The sequence below is a fragment of the Bubalus kerabau genome, chromosome 3, assembly GCF_029407905.1.
Source record: "Bubalus kerabau isolate K-KA32 ecotype Philippines breed swamp buffalo chromosome 3, PCC_UOA_SB_1v2, whole genome shotgun sequence".
NCBI classification, from domain to species: Eukaryota; Metazoa; Chordata; class Mammalia; order Artiodactyla; family Bovidae; genus Bubalus; species Bubalus kerabau.
The window spans coordinates 170,215,231-170,234,381 of NC_073626.1; the positions used below are offsets into that span (position 1 = coordinate 170,215,231).

At 41.9% G+C, this 19,151-nt stretch overlaps 1 protein-coding gene across 1 annotated transcript in view; it reads right to left on the minus strand.

The window, feature by feature from the left end:
• Positions 1-19,151, minus strand: part of SPHKAP (SPHK1 interactor, AKAP domain containing) — a 138,040-nt gene that overhangs the window by 26,601 nt on the left and 92,288 nt on the right. The window contains exons 5-7 of the mRNA XM_055574472.1: positions 18,347-18,481; positions 10,681-10,936; positions 4,633-8,404 (exon numbers count right to left, since the gene is read on the minus strand). Coding sequence (XP_055430447.1) covers positions 4,633-8,404; positions 10,681-10,936; positions 18,347-18,481 — 4,163 coding nt within the window. The remainder of the gene's footprint in view (positions 1-4,632; positions 8,405-10,680; positions 10,937-18,346; positions 18,482-19,151) is intronic.

Here is a 19,151-nt window from a genome sequence, read left to right on the forward strand (position 1 = left end):
AAAATGTGATCTGAGTATGACTAATTTCCCTCTTGCAAATCCTGAGAATTCTCTAGTTTTAATAAAATTCTCACACTGTTTATAACAAGTTTCTCTTGGGAAAAAGATCTTCTGGAATAAAAGCAACCATATACCTTAAGCCCAAACAACAACTATAGAGTAAACATTTATTGAGTGTTTGTAATAGACTAGGTGCTGAGTTAAGAGCCTGGCTACATTTCTTTATGTAAACCTTAAGAATCTTCTGATGATTACTGCCTACAGGTGAGACAGAGTGCCTGAAGAATGATGGATGGAGGTTTGTAACATTGTACAGGAGGCAATGATCAAAACGATCCCCAAGAAAGAGAAATGCAAAAAGGAAAAATGGTTGTCTGAGGAGGCCTTACAAATAGTTGAGAAAAGAAGAGAAGCAAAGGCAAAGGAGAAAAGGAAAGATATACCCATCTGAATGCAGAGTTCCAAAGAATAGCAAAGAGAGATGAGAAAGAATTCCTAACTGATCAATGCAAAGAAATAGAGGAAAACAACAGAGTGGGAAAGATTAAAGATCTCTTTAAGGAAATTAGAGATACCAAGGGAAAATTTCATGCAAAGATGGCACAATAAAGGACAGAAATTGTATGGACCTAACAGAAGCAGAAGATATTAAGAAGAGGTGGCAAGAATACACAGAAGAACTGCACAGAAAAGATCTTCATGACCCAGATAACCACGAAGGTGTGATCACTCACCTAGAGCCAGATATCCTGGAGTGAGAAGGCAAGGGGGCCTTAGGAAGCATCACTATGAACATAGCTAGTGGAGGTGATGGAATTACAGCTGAGCTATTTCAAATCCTGAAAGATGATGCTGTGAAAGTGCTGCACTCAATATGCCAGCAAATTTGGAAAATCCAGGTGACAGAACTGGAAAAGGTCAGTTTTCATTCTAATCCTAAAGAAAGGCAATGCCAAAGAATGTTCAAACTACTGCACAATTGCACTTATCTCACACACTAGCAAAGTAATGCTCAAAATTCTCCAAGTTAGGCTTCAACAGTACGTGAACCGTGAACTTCTAGGTGTTCAAGCTGGATTTAGAAAAGGCAGAAGAACCAGAGATCAAATTGCCAACGTCCATTGGATCATAGAAAAAGCAGAGAATTCCAGAAAAACATCTATTTCTGCTTCATTGACTATGCCAAAGTCTTTGACTATGTGGATCACAACAAACTGTGGAAAATTCTTAGAGTTGGGAATACCAGACCACCTTTCCTGCCTCCTGAGAAATCTGTTTGCAAGTTAAGAAGCAACAGAACCAGACATGGAACAACAGACTGGTTCCAAATTGGGAAAGGAGTACTTCAAGGCTATATATTGTCACCCTGCTTATTTAATTTATATGCGGGGTACATCATGAGAAACGCTGGGCTGGATGGAGCACAAGCTGGAATTAAGATTGCCAGGAGAAATATCAATAACCTCAGATATGCATATGACACCACCCTTATGGCAGAAAGTGAAGAAGAACTAAAGAGCTTCTTCATGAAGGTGAAAGAATAGAGTGAAAAAGCTGGCTCAAAACTCAACATTCAAGAAACAAAGATTATGGCATCCAGTCCCCTCAGTTCCTGGGGAAAAGATGGGGAAACAATGGAAACAGTGACAGGCTTTATTTTCTTGGGCTCCAAAATCACTGCAGATTGGTGACTGCAGCCATGAAATTAAAAGATGCTTGCTTCTTGGAAGAAAAGCTATGACAAACCTAGACAGTGTATTAAAAATCAGAGACATTGCCAAGAAAGGTCTGTATAAAAGCTATAGTTTTTCCAGTAGTTATGTGTGGATGTGAGAGTTGGAACATAAAGGAAGCTGAGTGCCGAAGAATTGATGCTTTTGAACTGCAGTGTTGGAGAAGACTCTTGAGAGTCCCTTGGACTGCAAGAAAATCAAACCAGTTCATTCTAAAGGAAATCAGTCCTGAATATTCATTGGAAGGACTGATGCTAAAGTTGAAGCTCCAATACTTTGGCCACCTGATGCGAAGAGCCAACTCATTAGAAAAGTCCCTGATGATGGAGAAGAGGATGACAGAGAATGAGATGGTTTGATTGTATCATCAACTCAATGGACATGAGTTTGTGCAAGCTCCAGGAGCTGGGGAAGGACAGGGAAACCTGCTGTAGTCCAAGAGGTTGCAAAGAGTCTGACATGACTGAGTGACTGAACAACAGCAGGTGAGTAAGGTCTTTCCTGGTGCCTGAGTGGTGAAGAACTTGTCTGCCAGTGAAGGATACATGGTTTGATCCCTAGGTTGGGAAGATCCACTGGAGAAGGAAATGGCAACCCATTCCAGTATTTTTGCTGGAAAATCCTAGGGACAGATTCGCCCGGTGGGCTATCATGCCCCTTGCACTGAAAGCACTTAGCCTGTGGTCTAACCCCTGGACCACAAGGGAAGTTCCTATAATTCTTTATATTGTGCCCAAAAGAAAAATATATTAAATACTTAGTCTGGATGCTTTGAGAAAAGATTTAGCTCTCAAATTTTGAAGGCTGATGATTCTACCAAGTTTTTTTTTCTCTTTCAGTGTTGGAAAATTGAATCAGGAATCCACATTATGAGATAATATGTGTTTGGGTCATTTATTGGGAACACAAACTACTTCAGTTGGAAGTTTATTCATGCCTATTTCCCAACCTTTTGGAATGTTCTTAGGTTGTACCTATTTTGAGTATCATTTGTGACATTTAACTCAAAATTGTAGAATATATGGTATCTAATTTCAGTGACCGCCACTATTAGATTTGAGCCTACAAGTATGAACCTTGTTGAACTATTGGTTCAAGAATGCTCCCTAGCTAGATGATCTTCTTTTACTAAGAATCTCAGCTGGAGTTTTCAAGTCAAACCTGGAATCCAAAACAAGTCTTTAATCACAATTAATAACTTGTCGTGCATCATATTTCCTGGAGGTGGTGAACACTATGGTAAGGTATGGTACTTCTGTAAGATTTTGACAAGTATTGTCGGAGAATTACAGATATGTAAGAACTTGTCTTCTTAGTCAGTTCATGTTCTTTTGCTTGTACGTTTTCATGCCTTTGTCACCTGCATTCTTCTAGGATTTAATCCAACTGGAAAGCTAGTCTTAGCACTAAGTAGCTAAGAAAGTGCAACTGGAGCACCCACTGCCCATAACTTGTAAAGATGCTTTATAATGATCGTTTGTACCTCAAGATGGATCCATTTGGGGGATTTCTCATTCTTGGTGGGGGTGTGGATGTCCTAGGGATTTTCCAGAGCTGACAAAATTTGAAGAAGCCTATGTTCAACTGATTAATTGCAGCTAAACACTTAAAAATCATAAGCTCTCTGAATGATAGATGTGTATCTCTGAAAAGATAATGCAAGCTATTTCTCAACTTATGTTTCCCAAAGCCAGTAGATTAATTTTTGTCTCTGTTTATTTCTGTAGCTTAAAAAAAACTTAAAGTATATATCAAATTTTTAAATGCTACAATGGTTTCATATTCAAGAATCCTATGAATTTGCTACAGAAAATGGGAGTTGTAAAAGGAACTGATATTTCTTTAAGCTGCCTGAGAGAAATAATTACCTTATGTCAAATTCAAAATGCACTGTCACCTGCATTATGATTTTCTGGGAAAAGAACTATTGAAATAACAACATCCCAGTGTTTATTTCTGCACTTACCCTACCGTGATTATGTTGAAATTTAGTTGCTAAGTTGTGTCTGATTCTCTTGCAACCCCATGGTCTGTAGCCTGCCAGGCTTCTCTGACCATAGAATTTTCCAGGCACAAAAACTGGAATGAGCTGCCAGTTCCTTCTCCAGGGAATCTTTCCCACCCAGGGATCAAACTGTATCTCATGGGTTGGCAGGTATTTTTTACCACTTGCATGGAAGCCTGTATTATACTATGAATCTAAAGAGTCAGCACTGTGGGACATGGTGTCCTTGCAAAGATCTTTAGAGTAAGACAAGAAAGAAAAACTCGAGAGAACCTGGGGGAAAATTACACCAAAATATTTAATGTCAGATTCCAATATTAAAACTTATTTAAATTTAGCTTTTTTTTCAAGTGATCAAGTTGATGTGTTTTCTTTTTTCCTTGAAAGTTGCCATGAATTAATTTCAAAAGGTAGCTTACTACGGGAGATTAATTTTAATGGGGAGAATGATATTGCATTTCTTTTATTATACACAGAAATCCAATCTGTTTAGAAATTTAAAAAAATTTACTTCTGCCTTTCTATTATACGTATGCTAAGTCACTTCGTGTCTGACTCTTTGCCACCCTCTGGACTGTAGCTCGCCAGGCTCCTCTGTCCATAGGCATGGACATGTCTCCAGGCATGAATACTGGCGTGTGTTGCCATGCCTCCTCCAGGGGATCTTCCCAACGCAGGGTCTGAACCCATATTTCTTATGTCTCCTGCATTGGCAGGAGGGTTCTTTACCACTAGCACCACCTGGGAAAGTGTATATTAACTCAGGGAGGCCAATGACTATCTCAGGAATTCAGTTCCTGCACCAATAACTTCCTAAGATTTAGAATAAATAGTGATTAAGGTGCAAACTGCAGTCCCATGAACCTTAGTTCGTCTAAGAGATCACTCACTCACCTGGGGTTCTGGCAGGCACTCAGGGCAGCGTCTTCACCCTTCCCTGCCTCTGGGACCTTTTCTTCTTCCAAACACCTTTCTTTTTCCTCTAGGGGGCTGCGTTCGGAAATAATGTGTTCAGATTCTCCCACACATTCTTCTCTCTGATCTGTTTCGATCTGGATTAAAGGCACTTCCCTTGAACAAAGTGATCGCCGGGTGTGGCTTAGAGGGACCGCATGGTGGCATGAGGGAGTTTCCTTTTTAAAATCTAAACTGCTGTGACTTGTAAGAGGAGCAGCTTTGCTTGGGGACGACCCTGGGAGATGGCTGCTTTCTGTGATTGAGTTTTTCCTTGGATAATCCACAGACTCCTGCACAAGCAGAGCTGGTCCACTTTGCACGCTGCCCGAAGCTAACCTGCCCGCACACTTTTCCACTTGCAAGGAGGGGCCCCCTGAAGCAGGTTCAGCATCAGCCGCGCCGGCATCATCCACTATAATTTTGTTCTTCCGCATGAGAGCCTCGATTGAGTTTGCCCACGTCTCGTGAATTAACATGTTTGTGATGTGGTCAGCCCCGCCTCTGCGATACAGGCAAGAGTCAGATTTGCAGAGACCAGAGGAGGAAGCGCCGCCGACTGGCTGGACGCTGAGGAAGTCTTGCTGGCTGTGTTGAGAAAAGCCGTCTAAGGAGTTGGCTTTGATGGGCACGTTCACCGTGAGCCTGGCGCCCGGGGATCTGCCGTCGGGCACAGACGACTGTCTGTAGTACAAGGGGGACCGCAGAGAAGGCGAGAGCAAGCCAGTGGTCCAGTCCTGGCTGCCTTGCCTGGAGGAGGGGCCGTCTTTGCCCTCTCGTTCAATGTCCCTCAGCATGTACCTGTAGAACTCCTCAGTGATGCTCTCGGTGCTGGACTGCTTCGAGGGACAGCTTGGCTTCAGACTCAGATGGTCGTTTTTCCGGCAGGCCTGTTGCACAGCTGAGTTCAAGATGCTGCTGGCATTCTTGCCTGCGTAGTAATCCAGCAGTAACTCGAAGCCTCTTCCTTCATTTTCCATCTGGTTCACCATGAACCTGGAAAACTCATCGGTGATGCTCTCACAGCTCGACTGCTTGGAGACGGAGCTGGCCCGGCTAACTGGCTGACTCAGGGTACTCATTAAACCCAGGCTGTTCACATAGGCCCGGGTGTTAGAGTCCTCCTCTGGAATGCTCTCGCAGCTGGAGGCCTTCAGGCGGTTCCACCTGTCCCCACCCAGTAACCGACTCCGGGGGTAGCCCTGTGCTTGCCATACACCGTCCACCAAGGAGAACTCTGTGAGGTTCATGATCTTGGCTGCCACTTCGTTTGCAAAAATACTGACAGAGTCTGGGATGTCCTCGAGGTTCATGGACTCGTCCACCACCCTGTTCATCAACTTCTCTTTCAGCTCCGGGTGCTCATCGGTTTTCCTCTTGATCTCGCTGAGTCGCGGGGGCTTGTGTTTCCTCACAGTGGCCCCGCTGGCCAGGCTCTCTTTCTTCCTCTTCAAGGATCGGCAGGAGATGTTGGGGGTAACCAGAAACTCATTCCCTCTTTTCCATGCACAGAACCAGGGTTGTTTTCCATTGGAGTTGTCAAGGCAAATCGCTGCGATTTCCGTTGCCATGGAGACGATCGTCTCTGCTAATTCTTCTGCGAAGTCTGCAATGCAGTATATGTCTGGGTCTTTTTCTGGTAGCCTGGATTGAGCAGGAAGCAGCAAATCATCCCCCAACAAAGACGGGCAAACTTGAAGTTCACTGTTCAGAGGCAAGGCACCACTGTACTTTTCTTGAGCATTTGCAATGATGCTGTCCTCAGTGTCCTGAGAGCTGGTGCTGTGCTTGCCAACTGTTGGTGTCATTTCTTCCTCTGGAGGGGCTCTGCATTCATTCTCATTATCACTGGGTGGTGCAGGAGGGTTTTTCATATCCTCCACCACGGATCCTTTCAGATATATTTCCTCGGGTGGTGTTTTAGCAGACATGCTGGTACTGCAGGATAATTCAGATTGCAGTGTGGGAATCTGGGAAAGACCTGACTGTGCTGGACCCTTGCTATCTTGCTTCGGATGTCCAGCATCTACAAGATCATTGATAACAGGACTGCTGACATGCAGGCTGCTAAGTGGATGGCAATTGGAGTATTCAGTGGCTTTTGTCCATGCTGGGCAAATGGCTTGATCAGTTGGCTGGAAGTCTGGTTCGGTTTCCCTCCATCTGATGGTCTCCTTAGAAAGGACAGGGGGGCATCCCCCAAGCTGTACAAGGTGGCTCATCTTCTCGAACGTGAAGTGTATCACATTGAAGAGCAGCTGATTTACACTTTCCATTAAGGATTCCAGGGTTTCAGATGAATCCCTGTCATCACTGGGGTCTATCATTTTATTTTTCTGGTGAATTTCATCAATGGAATGCTTCAGGATAACATTAGACAGGGTCTGTGCCAGTTCATTCCCAAGGGCATTTTCTGAGCACAAGGTCTGAGGCTTTGAAACAGCTTCTATGATCCTCCTATTCACTGACTCCATGAGGTCTCCAATGCTGCTGTAGGCGTTAGGTCTTGTTAAGACCAAGGCAACCTCCTTGAGCAAGGCCTCTGCAATGGCTTCATTCCCCAGCTCCATGCTCTTTTCTGCCACTAAACCACAAAGTGGGGGGATGGCTGCAGGGGCCTCAACTGCAGACAGGAAGCCACTGGAAGCCACTGGGCACTTCACCTCTCCTGTTTCTCCCAGGCCACAGACAGCAACAGCACTGGCCACCTGAGCCATGCCGCATAAAGCAGATGCAAACGAGCATTCACTGAGGGAGGGGTCCTTGAGTACTTGACAGGCCTGAGTTTGCAAAGGCTCATCACCTCCCAGTGGACGGGGTGAAACCAGAGGTTCTTGCTCCATTTTGAATCTTTCTGTGGCTTGTGGACTGGAAATGGTTCCAATAACAGTGGCTGCACAAGCTAATGCTACTTCTAGAGCACTCTGGGGGTGTCTGCTGGAGTTCTCTCCAGAGGGGCCACCTGAAGTTTCACTGGAGACTTCTGTCTCGGGCCACGAGGAGATGCCTGGCTCAGGGCCAGCATCATTGCCTTCTGGACTCTGGACAATGACGATTTTGGGGAGCTCGTTCCATGACTGAGGTACCACGATATCTTTTGTGGAAGAGCCACTGGGAAGCAGAGCACTTCCTACAGAAACACTGACTGCAGGTTCTTGGGGGAGGGCAGGCTGAGACTTAGAGAGTCGAATAAATGCATCTTGCAGCACAGATTCCGCTAAATTCGTGGCATACTCGCCTGTTGTGGCTTCTCCATCTTGTAAGGGAAGAAGAGAGCTTGTGCGGTCTTCATGGTCTCCTGGGTCTAAATTGCTGTCACGCTCAGAGGAAGTCCCACATGCAGAAAGTCCATCCCTCTTAACCATCTTTGAGAAATAAGCATTGCCTGGACTACATAGTGCCTGTGATTTTTCCTCTTGACTTTTACACTTTTCTGAATAATAATCCTTTGTGGTTGACTGCTCATTCACCACAGCTTCACCTTTCCACTTTGATATCTTGGCTGAAGGATCTAGACTCTGCAGACTTGTATATTCTGCCACTCTTCCCAGAGATCCTTCTGTTTTAACCAGTGGTGTATGGTATTTGCTAACATACTTGTCTTCCAATGCATAAAGTAATTTTTCCTTGCTGTAGTTCCATTCCTCCTTAGTGGCTTCCTTTGGCTTTTTATTTTCCAAGATACTGGTTGAGACATTTATATTTTCATAACCTGGTAAAGAGAAAATGATACTACTTATTTATTTTATTTAAGTAAAAATATTGTTTATTTTTTCACTTTTGATCATCTGCTTTTATTCCATTTTTTGCAATTCTGAGTACTTTTTTTTTATTGGAGTACAGTTGATTTACATTGTTGTGTTGGTTTTAGGTATGCAGAAAAGTGAATCAATTTTATATATATATATATATATATATACCCAGTCATTTTTAGATTTTTTTCCCAGGTAGGTCATTACAAAGTATTGAATACAGTTCCCTGCACTATACGGTAGGTTCTTATTAGTTATCTATTTTATATACAGTAGTGTGTATATGGGACTTCCCGGGTGGCTCAGCTGGTAAAGAATTCGCCTGCAATGCAGGAGACCCTGGTTCAATTCCTGAGTTGGGAAGTTCCCCTGGAGAAGGGAAAGGCCACCCACTCCAGCATTTTTGGGCCTCCCTGGTGACTCAGATGGTAAAGAACCCTACTGCAATGCGGGAGACCTAGGTTCAATCCCTGGGTTGGGAAGATCCTCTGGAGGAGGGCATGGAAACCTACTCTGGTATTCTTCCCTGGAGAATCCCAAGGACAGAGGAGCCTGGTTGGCTACAGCTCATGGGGTTGCAAAGAGTTGAACACGACTGAGCGACTACGTACAACACAGCACAGTGTGTATATGTCACTCCCAATCTCCCAGCCCGCCACCCGCCCCCCTGACCATTTCCACCTGGTAATCATGAGTCTGTTTTCGACATCTGTGACTCTATTTCTGTTTTATAAATAAGTTCATTTGTACTATTTTTTTTAGAGAAAGAAGAACAAACAAAACCCAAAGTTAGTAGAAGGAAAGAAATCATAAAGATCAGAGCAGATATAAATGGAACAGAGACAAAAACAAACAAACATAAAAAGCCATAATTCAAGAAATTACATGCACCATTACTTTTTAGATAGCAGGTTCACATGAGTCTAAAATAATCTTTATTTCCAAAAATGCCTTAAAGGATCAGTTATCTTTTTCTTTCTGTTTTTTGAAAATAGTATTTTGAATATTTCTTCAAGAAATATGAATCTGCAAAAGCTTTCGAGTTTCATTGTGAACTGCCCTCAACAGAATGGCTTTCAGTGTGGAGTACAAATGCCAGTGCTAGAGTGGAAGAGGGCATCTGGGAGCTGAGGGCTGGTCACCGTGCTTTGGCAAGAAAGTAACCAAGACAACTGTGTCTTGCAGCTGCCCAGTGGGTACAGAGGGAGAAGGCAGGATATGCAGGATATTGTGGGCCTTTTTGAGAGAGTTTCTCTTGTGCCCCAAGGACAGTGAGAACAGAATCTGGAGTATCCCTTCCTATTTGGGGAAGAGCAACTCATTGTTCACTGAGCTCTATTAATGAGTCAAAAGAAAGAATTAATAAACACACGCTAAGCACTTTTCTGGAGAAGGCAATGGCGCACAGAGTCGGACACGACTGAAGCGACTTAGCAGCAGCAGCAGCAGCAAGAACTTTTCTGGGTTACTTGCTCCTGCCCTGGAAAAATAATCATGCTGGCTCAGTCATGTCCGAGCGACCCCATGGACTGCAGCCTGTCAGGCTCCTCTGTCCATGGGATTTCCCAGGCAAGAATACTGGACTGGGTTGCCATTTCCTCCTCCAGGGGATCTTACTAACCCAGGGATCTAACACTGGTCTCTTGTGGCTCCTGCATAGGTAGGCAGATTCTTTACCAGTGAGCCACCTGGAAAGCCCAGAAATGTAACAAATATATATTTTAAATGGCTAAATATAATACATATAATAGTTCTGCGGGCACTGTTATACTCCCAAATTATGGATAAGGAAACTGGAGCTCAGAAAGACTTAGATCACTGGCCCCAGCTTTCACAGCCTCAAAGAGGCAGTGCTTGGATTCAGGCCAATCTCACTCAGCCTCAGCTAACAGATGGCTTTAATGGAAATCTTAGGGAAATTAACTTTCCTCCAAGTGATAGTCTCCACCTCTTGGCAGGCAGGAAGATTTTGTTTTAAAACAGAGATTTCCTTCAGCATCCCTAAGGCATCTTTACGGAGAATGGGGCCATCTAACCATTAAATCTGTTAAAGTGCCTCCGTCAGCATCCTCACTAGTGTTTTCTTATTCTCTCTCCCTCCTGAAACTTCTTACGTGAAGATTGTGATGTGTCAGCCAAACTGATGTGGCCTGAAACTTTTCTGAAATGTAACCAAGGCATTTTTATAGGGTGACTAATTTCAGGATGCACATTCATTTTACAGGAAAGTTCTCACCGTTCCTATACTCTTCCACTTCACTTTCCTCCTCCAAGTGCTCGGATGCGGTGAGAAAGTCTTCTTCAATTGAAGACAAGGAACAGTTCGTGTCATCCTCCACTTTCAAGATGTTTGTTTCAAGGTGGAGCTGCCGCTCCTGTACCAGTTCCAGACCAATCAAAAATTTGTTGATTTCAAAAATGATGCAATTGGTACTGTTTGGTCTGTTCCCTCTTGCACACTGGACCAAGCAGACATCTGACATCCAAGGACACTGCAAGTAGAGAGAGAAAAAGGCATTGTTAAAAACAACAACAACAACAAAATACCACAGAGATTCTTGGGGGATGCTAGTGGTAAAGGATCCACCTGCCAATGCATGAGATGTAAGAGATGCGAGTTTGATCCCTGGGTCAGGAAGATCCCCTGGAGAAAGAAATGGCAACCCACTCCAGTGTTCTTGTCTGGAGAATCCCATGGACAGAGAAGCCTGGTGGGCTACGGTCTGTGGGGTCACAAAGAGTCCAACACAACAGCACACACACACACACACACACACAAGAGAAAATATAAAACCATTGCCTCCAACCTTTCTTCTATTAGTCTCTCCCATTAGAAGGAATGGGGATATTCCAAAATACTTGGAATATCTTCAGGGCGTATATTGATGAACTGCTTGAAAAAATTCAAATGGTGCTTTGGAACACAGGGTATCTAGGAGAAAAGTTGACTAATTGTATGGCATATTTTTGTTCTCTCCTGTCTAGGTGAAAATTGCACTAGGCAAAGTTTAGCAGGCACAGAAGACCTCATTCAAAGCTTTTAAAATAAGAGAAGGAGGCCAGAACTGGGTTGGATCACAACTCCACTGAAACAAAAAAAACGCAATAGGGTTTTGAAGAGCTGGTACAGGAGGACTGAAGTCCATGTGTTTGCTTAGGAAAAGGAAACTTCTTGTATCTTCTTGGCTGGAGGTAGTTTTGTAAATTGGAGCAAAGTGCTTGCAGAAGTTAGGCTCCCATCCTTCCAAAGACATAGGGACACTAACTTCTTTGATGACATTTCCAAGAGATGGGTCCAAGGTCCTTGAGAAAGACATTCTTGGGTTGTACAGTGTCAAAAGGCTTTTAAAATGATTTATATCTCAATGGGGCAGAGAAGCAATTTATAAAAATAAGTTCTCTAAAATCAATATTCTAAGAAAAGGGAAGTTTGGGGTCTGGAGTTAGGAATAAGGCTGTCTAAAATTTAATAAAGCCAAGGGGAAAGTTAAAGCTGTCTTGGGTGCTCCTTTTGATTAAATGATTCCCAGGTTCTCAGACCAATAGTTTTTCTGCCTTTCTGATATTCAGTACAACCTCTTTGCTAGTATTTCACACAGATGGAAAGTGTTCTATCAACTATGGTTATATTTTATAATTTGTAGTGTTCATTTGAAGAAGCAGCCAAAATGAGATGTAAAAAAATCCACTAAAAGTGATCAAGTTCTCTCTAAAGGACAGGTTTATGGGGGCAGCAGTGAGGGAGGCAGATCACTGGAGAGTGTCCCACAGAGACCTGCTGATTCTCCTCAGTTTCAAGGCTACAGACTGCCTCCCCATTCTCCACTGCACATGTTCACCATTCATAGTGTTGTTCGTTAGAACAACAGTAAAGTCTTAGTCGCCCTTGCACAGATTACTAGTAAGTTACACATATGACTTGTGCATTGGGTTTTCATCTTTGTAAGAGGAACAATATGCTGATTTCTAGCAATTTTTAAGAGAAAATTATTTGCATGGAAACAACAGTGGGCAAAGGGAAGATAAATAAATTTATCTCAAGATGGAATTTAAAATGCTTGGGAATATTTTATGTCTACATGTTCCTCTTATAAAAAGAGATTATTTAAAACACATGCTTATGTGGTTGGAGGTAATTAGGTCTCATCCTAGTTAACTTGCCATTTTGAAATGCTTGAGTTTGAATGTAGATATCTGAATGTATTATATATATATATATGTATATAAGTATATATATGTGTGTATGCGAGTGGTGAGGATGCATACATGCAGAAGAATACATACACATAGATATTCATATTGTATCTCTGAAAGTAGTATATTTTTGTGTGTAAATATCATTTATCAATATCTTTGACTGTATACTATATATAATTAGAGTAACTCTAATACAGATGATTATAAAATGAAAAATTCAATCTTTCTCTGAGTACAGAGGTCCCTAGGAGGCTCAGAAATAAGATTTATCTATGTCTTTAAGTGAATCAAGGAAGGTGGCCTTGCTTTTCAAAGTGTGGTTTGTGTACTACCAGCCTCAGCATCACATGGGAGCCTGATAGAAATATATAATCTCAGACTCCACCCAGGTCTACCACATCAGAATCTACATTTTCAAGAAAACTTTTGGTGATTCCTACATGCATTAACTTTTGAGAAGTACTGGTCTATAGATTCTGTGAAATTCACAAAGAATCTGTGATTCCTCCAAATGGTGAGGACCCACTGCTCTAGAGTAATGGTGGCTGACTTGATTACTTTTCTTTCCACTGAATTCAGAAGTAAGACAATAAAGTGAAATTTGCCAGATATTTACTGAGTGCCTATTATATGCAAGATATGTTGGGAAGTACAAGTTCTGTTCAGTTCAGTTGCTTGGTCTTGTCCTACTCTTTGCGACCCCATGGACTGCAGCACACCAGGCTTAGGGAACACAAACTCCCAGAGCTTGCTCAAACTCATTCCCATAGACTTGGTGATGCCATCCAACCATCTCATCCTCTGTCATCCCCTTCTCCTCCCACCTTCAATCTTTCTCAGCATCAGGGCCTTTTCCAGTGAGTTGGCTCTTTGCATCAGGTGGCTGAAGTATTCAACTTCAGTATCAGTCCTTCCAATGAATATTCAGGACTGATTTCCTTTAGGACTGACTGGTTTGATCTCCTTGCAGTCCAAGGGACTTTCAAGAGTCTTCTCCAACACCACAGTTCAAAAGCATCAATTCTTCAGTGCTCAGCTTTCTTTATGTTCCAACTCTTATATCCATACATGACTACTGAAAAAACCATAACTTTGACTAGATGGACCTTTGTCGGCAAAGTAATGTCTCTGCTTTTTAATATGCTGTCTAGGTTTGTCATAGATTTTCTTCTATGAAATGGAGGTACGAACATGAATCAAATAATTACTCTAGGGAATATGGCACGATATATTCCCAGTAGATCACATAGGAATAAAAATCATAACAAAGTTGAACCATATGAAATTGTCACATATACAGATTAAAATGATTGGTTATTTTATATCATTTAGACTAAATATAAATAAGGTGAAATGGGACAGAAATCAAAAGGAATGTTAACAAAGTAATATAAGCAGTTAAGTCATACTTCAAGACAGACTTAGGGAAAGGATGTTATTAAACATGCGATATTACACAGATGTGGTACCCTTAGGAAGAAACTGTATTTTGTTTACAATCTTCTTGACAGTAAATAAACATCCTGGGTGTCTTAGGTACATGATGGCAAATAGTAGAGGCTGGAAAATACTGGGAGATACACCTAGGGGAAAAGGGGTATGGGTGGGAGGAATTGGGAGATTGGGATTGACACATATACACTACTGATACTATGTATAAAATAGATTACTAAGAAGAATACGCTGAATAGCACAAGGAACTCTATTCAATGCACTGTGGTGACCTAAATGGAAAGGCAATCCAAAAGAGAGGGGAGGAAAGAGGTGGGAATACCAGAGCACCTGATCGGCCTCTTGAGAAATTTGTATGCAGGTCAGGAAGCAACAGTTAGAACTGGACATGGAACAACAGACTGGTTCCAAATAGGAAAAGGAATACGTCAAGGCTGTATATTGTCACCCTGCTTATTTAACTTCTATGCAGAGTACATCATGAGAAACGCTGGACTGGAAGAAACACAAGCTGGAATCAAGGTTGCCGGGAGAAATATCAATAACCTCAGATATGCAGATGACACCACCCTTCTGGCAGAAAGTGAAGAGGAACTCAAAAGCCTCTTGATGAAAGTGGAAGTGGAGAGTGAAAAAGTTGGCTTAAAGCTCAACATTCAGAAAACGGAGATCATGGCATCTGGTCCCATCATTTCATGGGAAATACATGGGTATACAGTGGAAACAGTGTCAGACTTTATTTTTGGGGGCTCCAAAATCACTGCAGATGGTGACTGCAGCCATAAAATTAAAAGACTCTTACTCCTTGGAAGGAAAGTTATGACCCACCTAGATGGCATATTGAAAAGCAGAGACATTACTTTGCCAACAAAGGTCCATCTAGTCAAGGCTTTGGTTTTTCCTGTGGTCATGTATGGATGTGAGAGTTGGACTGTGAAGAAGACTGAGCGCTGAAGAATTGATGCTTTCAAACTATGGTGTTGGAGAAGACTCTTGAGAGTCCCTTGGACTGCAAGGAGATCCAACCAGTCCATTCTGAAGGAGATCAGCCCTGGGATTTCTTTGGAAGGAATGATGCTAAAGCTGAAACTCCAGTACTTTGGCCACCTCCTGCGAAGAGTTGACTCATTGGAAAAGACTCTGATGCTGGGAGGGATTGGGGGCAGGAGGAGAAGGGGACGACAGAGGATGAGATGGCTGGATGGCATCACTGACTCGATGGACGTGAGTCTGAGTGAACTCCGGGAGTTGGTGATGGACAGGGAGGCCTGGCGTGCTGTGATTCATGGTGTCGCAAAGAGTCCGACATGACTGAGCGACTGAACTGAACTGAACAGGTATCAACATTTGTATGGCTGATTCATTTTGCTGTACAGTAGAAACTAATACAGCAGGGTAAAGAAACTATACTCCAATAAAAATTAATTAAAAATAGTGGCAGATATTAGTATATGATTTTTATGATAGTCTATTAGGTGCTTTGCATATCTTATTGCCTCTAATGTTAACCATTTTCTACAAGGTTGCTGGTGCTACTGCCTTCTTACAGATAGAGGCACAGAAAGGCCAATTCTTTTTATACAAAGTTTTTATTGGAGTATAGTTGCTTTACAGTGTTGTGTTAGTTTCTGCTGTACAGCCAAGTGAGTCAAGTTATGCATACATATATCCCCTCTGTTTTGGATTTCCTTCCCATTTAGGTCACCACAGAGACCTGAGTATAGTTCTCATTAGTTATCGATTTTATCAGTTCAGTTCAGTTCAGTTCAGTCGCTCAGTCGTGTCCGACTCTTTGTGACCCCATGAATTGCAGCAGGCCAGGCCTCCCTGTCCATCACCAACTCCCAGAGTTCACCCAGACTCACATCCATCGAGTCAGTGATACCATCCAGCCATCTCATCCTCTGTCGTCCCTTTCTCCTCCCGCCCCCAGTCCCTCCCAGCATCAGTCTTTTCCAGTGAGTCAACTCTTCGTATGAGGTGGCCAAAGTACTGGAGTTTCAGCTTTAGCAGCATTCCTTCCAAAGAAATCCCGGGGCTGATCTCCTTCAGAATGGACTGGTCGGATCTCCTTGCAGTCCAAGGGACTCTCAAGAGTCTTCTCCAACACCACACTTCAAAAGCATCAATTCTTCAGCGCTCAGCCTTCTTCACAGTCCAACTCTCACATCCATACATGACCACAGGAAAAACCAAAGCCTTGACTAGATGGACCTTTGTTGGCAAAGTAACGTCTCTGCTTTTCAATATGCTATCTAGGTTGGTCATAACTTTCCTTCCAAGGAATTTAAGTGTTTTTTAATTTCATGGCTGCAGTCACCATCTGCAGTGATTTTGGAGCCCCCAAAAATAAAGTCTGATACTGTTTCCTCTGTTTCCCCATCTATTTCCCATGAAGTGATGGGACCAGATGCCATGATCTTCGTTTTCTGAATGTTGAGCTTTAAGCCAACTTTTTCACTCTCCACTTCCACTTTCATCAAGAGGCTTTTGAGTTCCTCTTCACTTTCTGCCAGAAGGGTGGTGTCATCTGCATATCTGAGGTTATTGATATTTCTCCCGGCAACCTTGATTCCAGCTTGTGTTTCTTCCAGTCCAGCGTTTCTCATGATGTACTCTGCATAGAAGTTAAATAAGCAGGGTGACAATATACAGCCTTGACATACTCCTTTTCCTATTTGGAACCAGTCTGTTGTTCCATGCCCAGTTCTAACTGTTGCTTCTTGACCTGCATAGCATCAATTGTGTATATGTGTCAATCTCTGTCTCTTCATTCATCCAAGTCACAGAAATATAAAGGGGAAGAACCACTGCTGCAGTTCAGGTCTTCTGGACTCCAGTTCCTGTGTTTTTTCCAACTCTCCTCACAGAGAGTTTAATTAGAAATCATAACTAATAGGTCTGGTGCAGAAACCACTCTTAAAACTCAGGTTTGAAAAAATACATTTGGTTATTATGGCTTTGCCTAATATAAATAGACAGCATTTAGGTCCACTTCCATATTCTCATCTCAAACAATTTGCCCACTAAAGAAATGTGTTATTAGATTGACTGGGAATAATCTTGTTCTAGTCTTGAGGAGCAAATTGTAACGGGCTGTATGTAGATTTTCAATGAGCATCTGAAGTATGGAAAGAAATAGTGGGTGGCCACTAAACGTTTTTTGATATTTTGAAGGATTAAAGAATAAAAGAAGATTTAAAAACTTTCTAGCAAAACTAAAACACAAGGAAGAACAATTTATAGAGGAAAATAAATGCTCATTATTTTAGTCTGTAGCTATCAATCACTATTCACGTATCTTATGTGAGAACATTCACAATCTTTTATACAGCATGTCTTTAGAAATTTTATGTAAATTGATTAAACAATTTAAAATGTTAAAGTTTTTTCAGCATTATAATTATTTATTTAATAATAACGAACATTAGTTTAATAGATTGAGTGATAATAGTATTTTAAACTCTATTTTCAGTAACAGTCTTTTCTTCTGGGAACTTCATTTTGGGCCTAGGAAACTCCATTTTCATCTTTGGGACTGCTATCCTGTATTTATTAGCTTGGCTGGTTTGATATAGCCTAAAAAATAAATGGCATCCAGAAAGAAGAAATTATGCCATTTTGGCATCACATGGTATGAATTAGAATTTTGCTATTTTTCCTGAAACAGAAGACAATTCTGGTTTTGATTACTCAGTAGATTAGTAGAAAACCAAGCTAACCAACCAATGCCTGGTGTGTCTGCTTTAGTTTAAGTGCAACTTAGTACCATAAACTTGAGAAGATAATATATGTTAGAAATCAACGTAAGGGAAACTCTGTCAAACTTTGCTAAGCTGCTAAGTCGCTTCAGTCGTGTCCGACTCTGTGTGACCCCATAGACAGCAGCCCACTAGGGTTACCCCCGTCCTTGGGATTCTCCAGGCAAGAACACCGGAGTGGGTTGCCATTTCCTTCTCCAATGCATGAAAGTGAAAAGTGAAAGTGAAGTCGCTCAGTCGTGTCCAACTCTGTGCGACCCCATGGACTGCAGCCTACCAGGCTTCTCTGTCCATGGGATTTTCCAGGCAAGAGTAGGGGTAATATTTAAAAGAAGTACAAGTAAAGTCTATTATAGGATACAAAGATGTTTAGATTCACATGCTATGGGAGTCTACATATTGCATTCATTTGGGCCTCTTGCTGATTTGTGCCAAGAGCCGACCACAGATAACTTACTAGTGAATTGCTTATCAAGAGCTACTATTTCTTACCTGTGAAACTTCAAAATCTGCCTGTAGGTTTCCAGATGTTAACCCACTTAGGAGGACAATTTCATTTTCTTTTGGCTGTTGGACATTCAAGGAGCTTATAAGTTTTGGAAGATCTGGTGAAACATTGACCAGCTTCTGTAGAACAAGAATCTTTATTAGTTGAGATCATTTATTTTCACTTCCAAAATACTACCTCAAAATTATTTTACTTGCAAAACTAATATACTCATATAACTATTCATAATATAGATGACTGAATCTACTAAGATTATTACAAGAAGAGATTGTATAAAATTGAAGCATAAAGGTTTAGACTAGAATAGAAAATTTCCTAAACATAAAGATTTAACAATTTTTAGTTTGAAGTTTCCCAAAGTAATCACTTAATGATTTTATTGTGACACCATAGGGATCCCTGGTCATTTGGGAATTTTCTTCCCTTTTAAGTCCTTGAATAAGAGACTCATTGACTAATAATCATGTGTTCTAATGAAGCTAATAATAATAAAATTGCCTGGTAAGTCGCTTCAGTCATGTCTGACTCTCTGCGACCCTGTGGACTGTAGTCTGCCAGGCTCTTCTGTCCATGGGATTCACCAAGCAAGAATATTGGAGTAGGTTGTCATGCCTTCCTCCAGGGAATCTTCCCAACTCAGAGATCAAACCCAAGTCTCCTATGTCTCCTGCATTGGCAGGTAGGTTCTTTACCACTAGAGCCACCTGGGAAGCCCCCAGCAATAATATTAATAATAAAATAATTACTGGCATTGATTTTTCTGTGTATGAGGTACCATATTAAGGACTG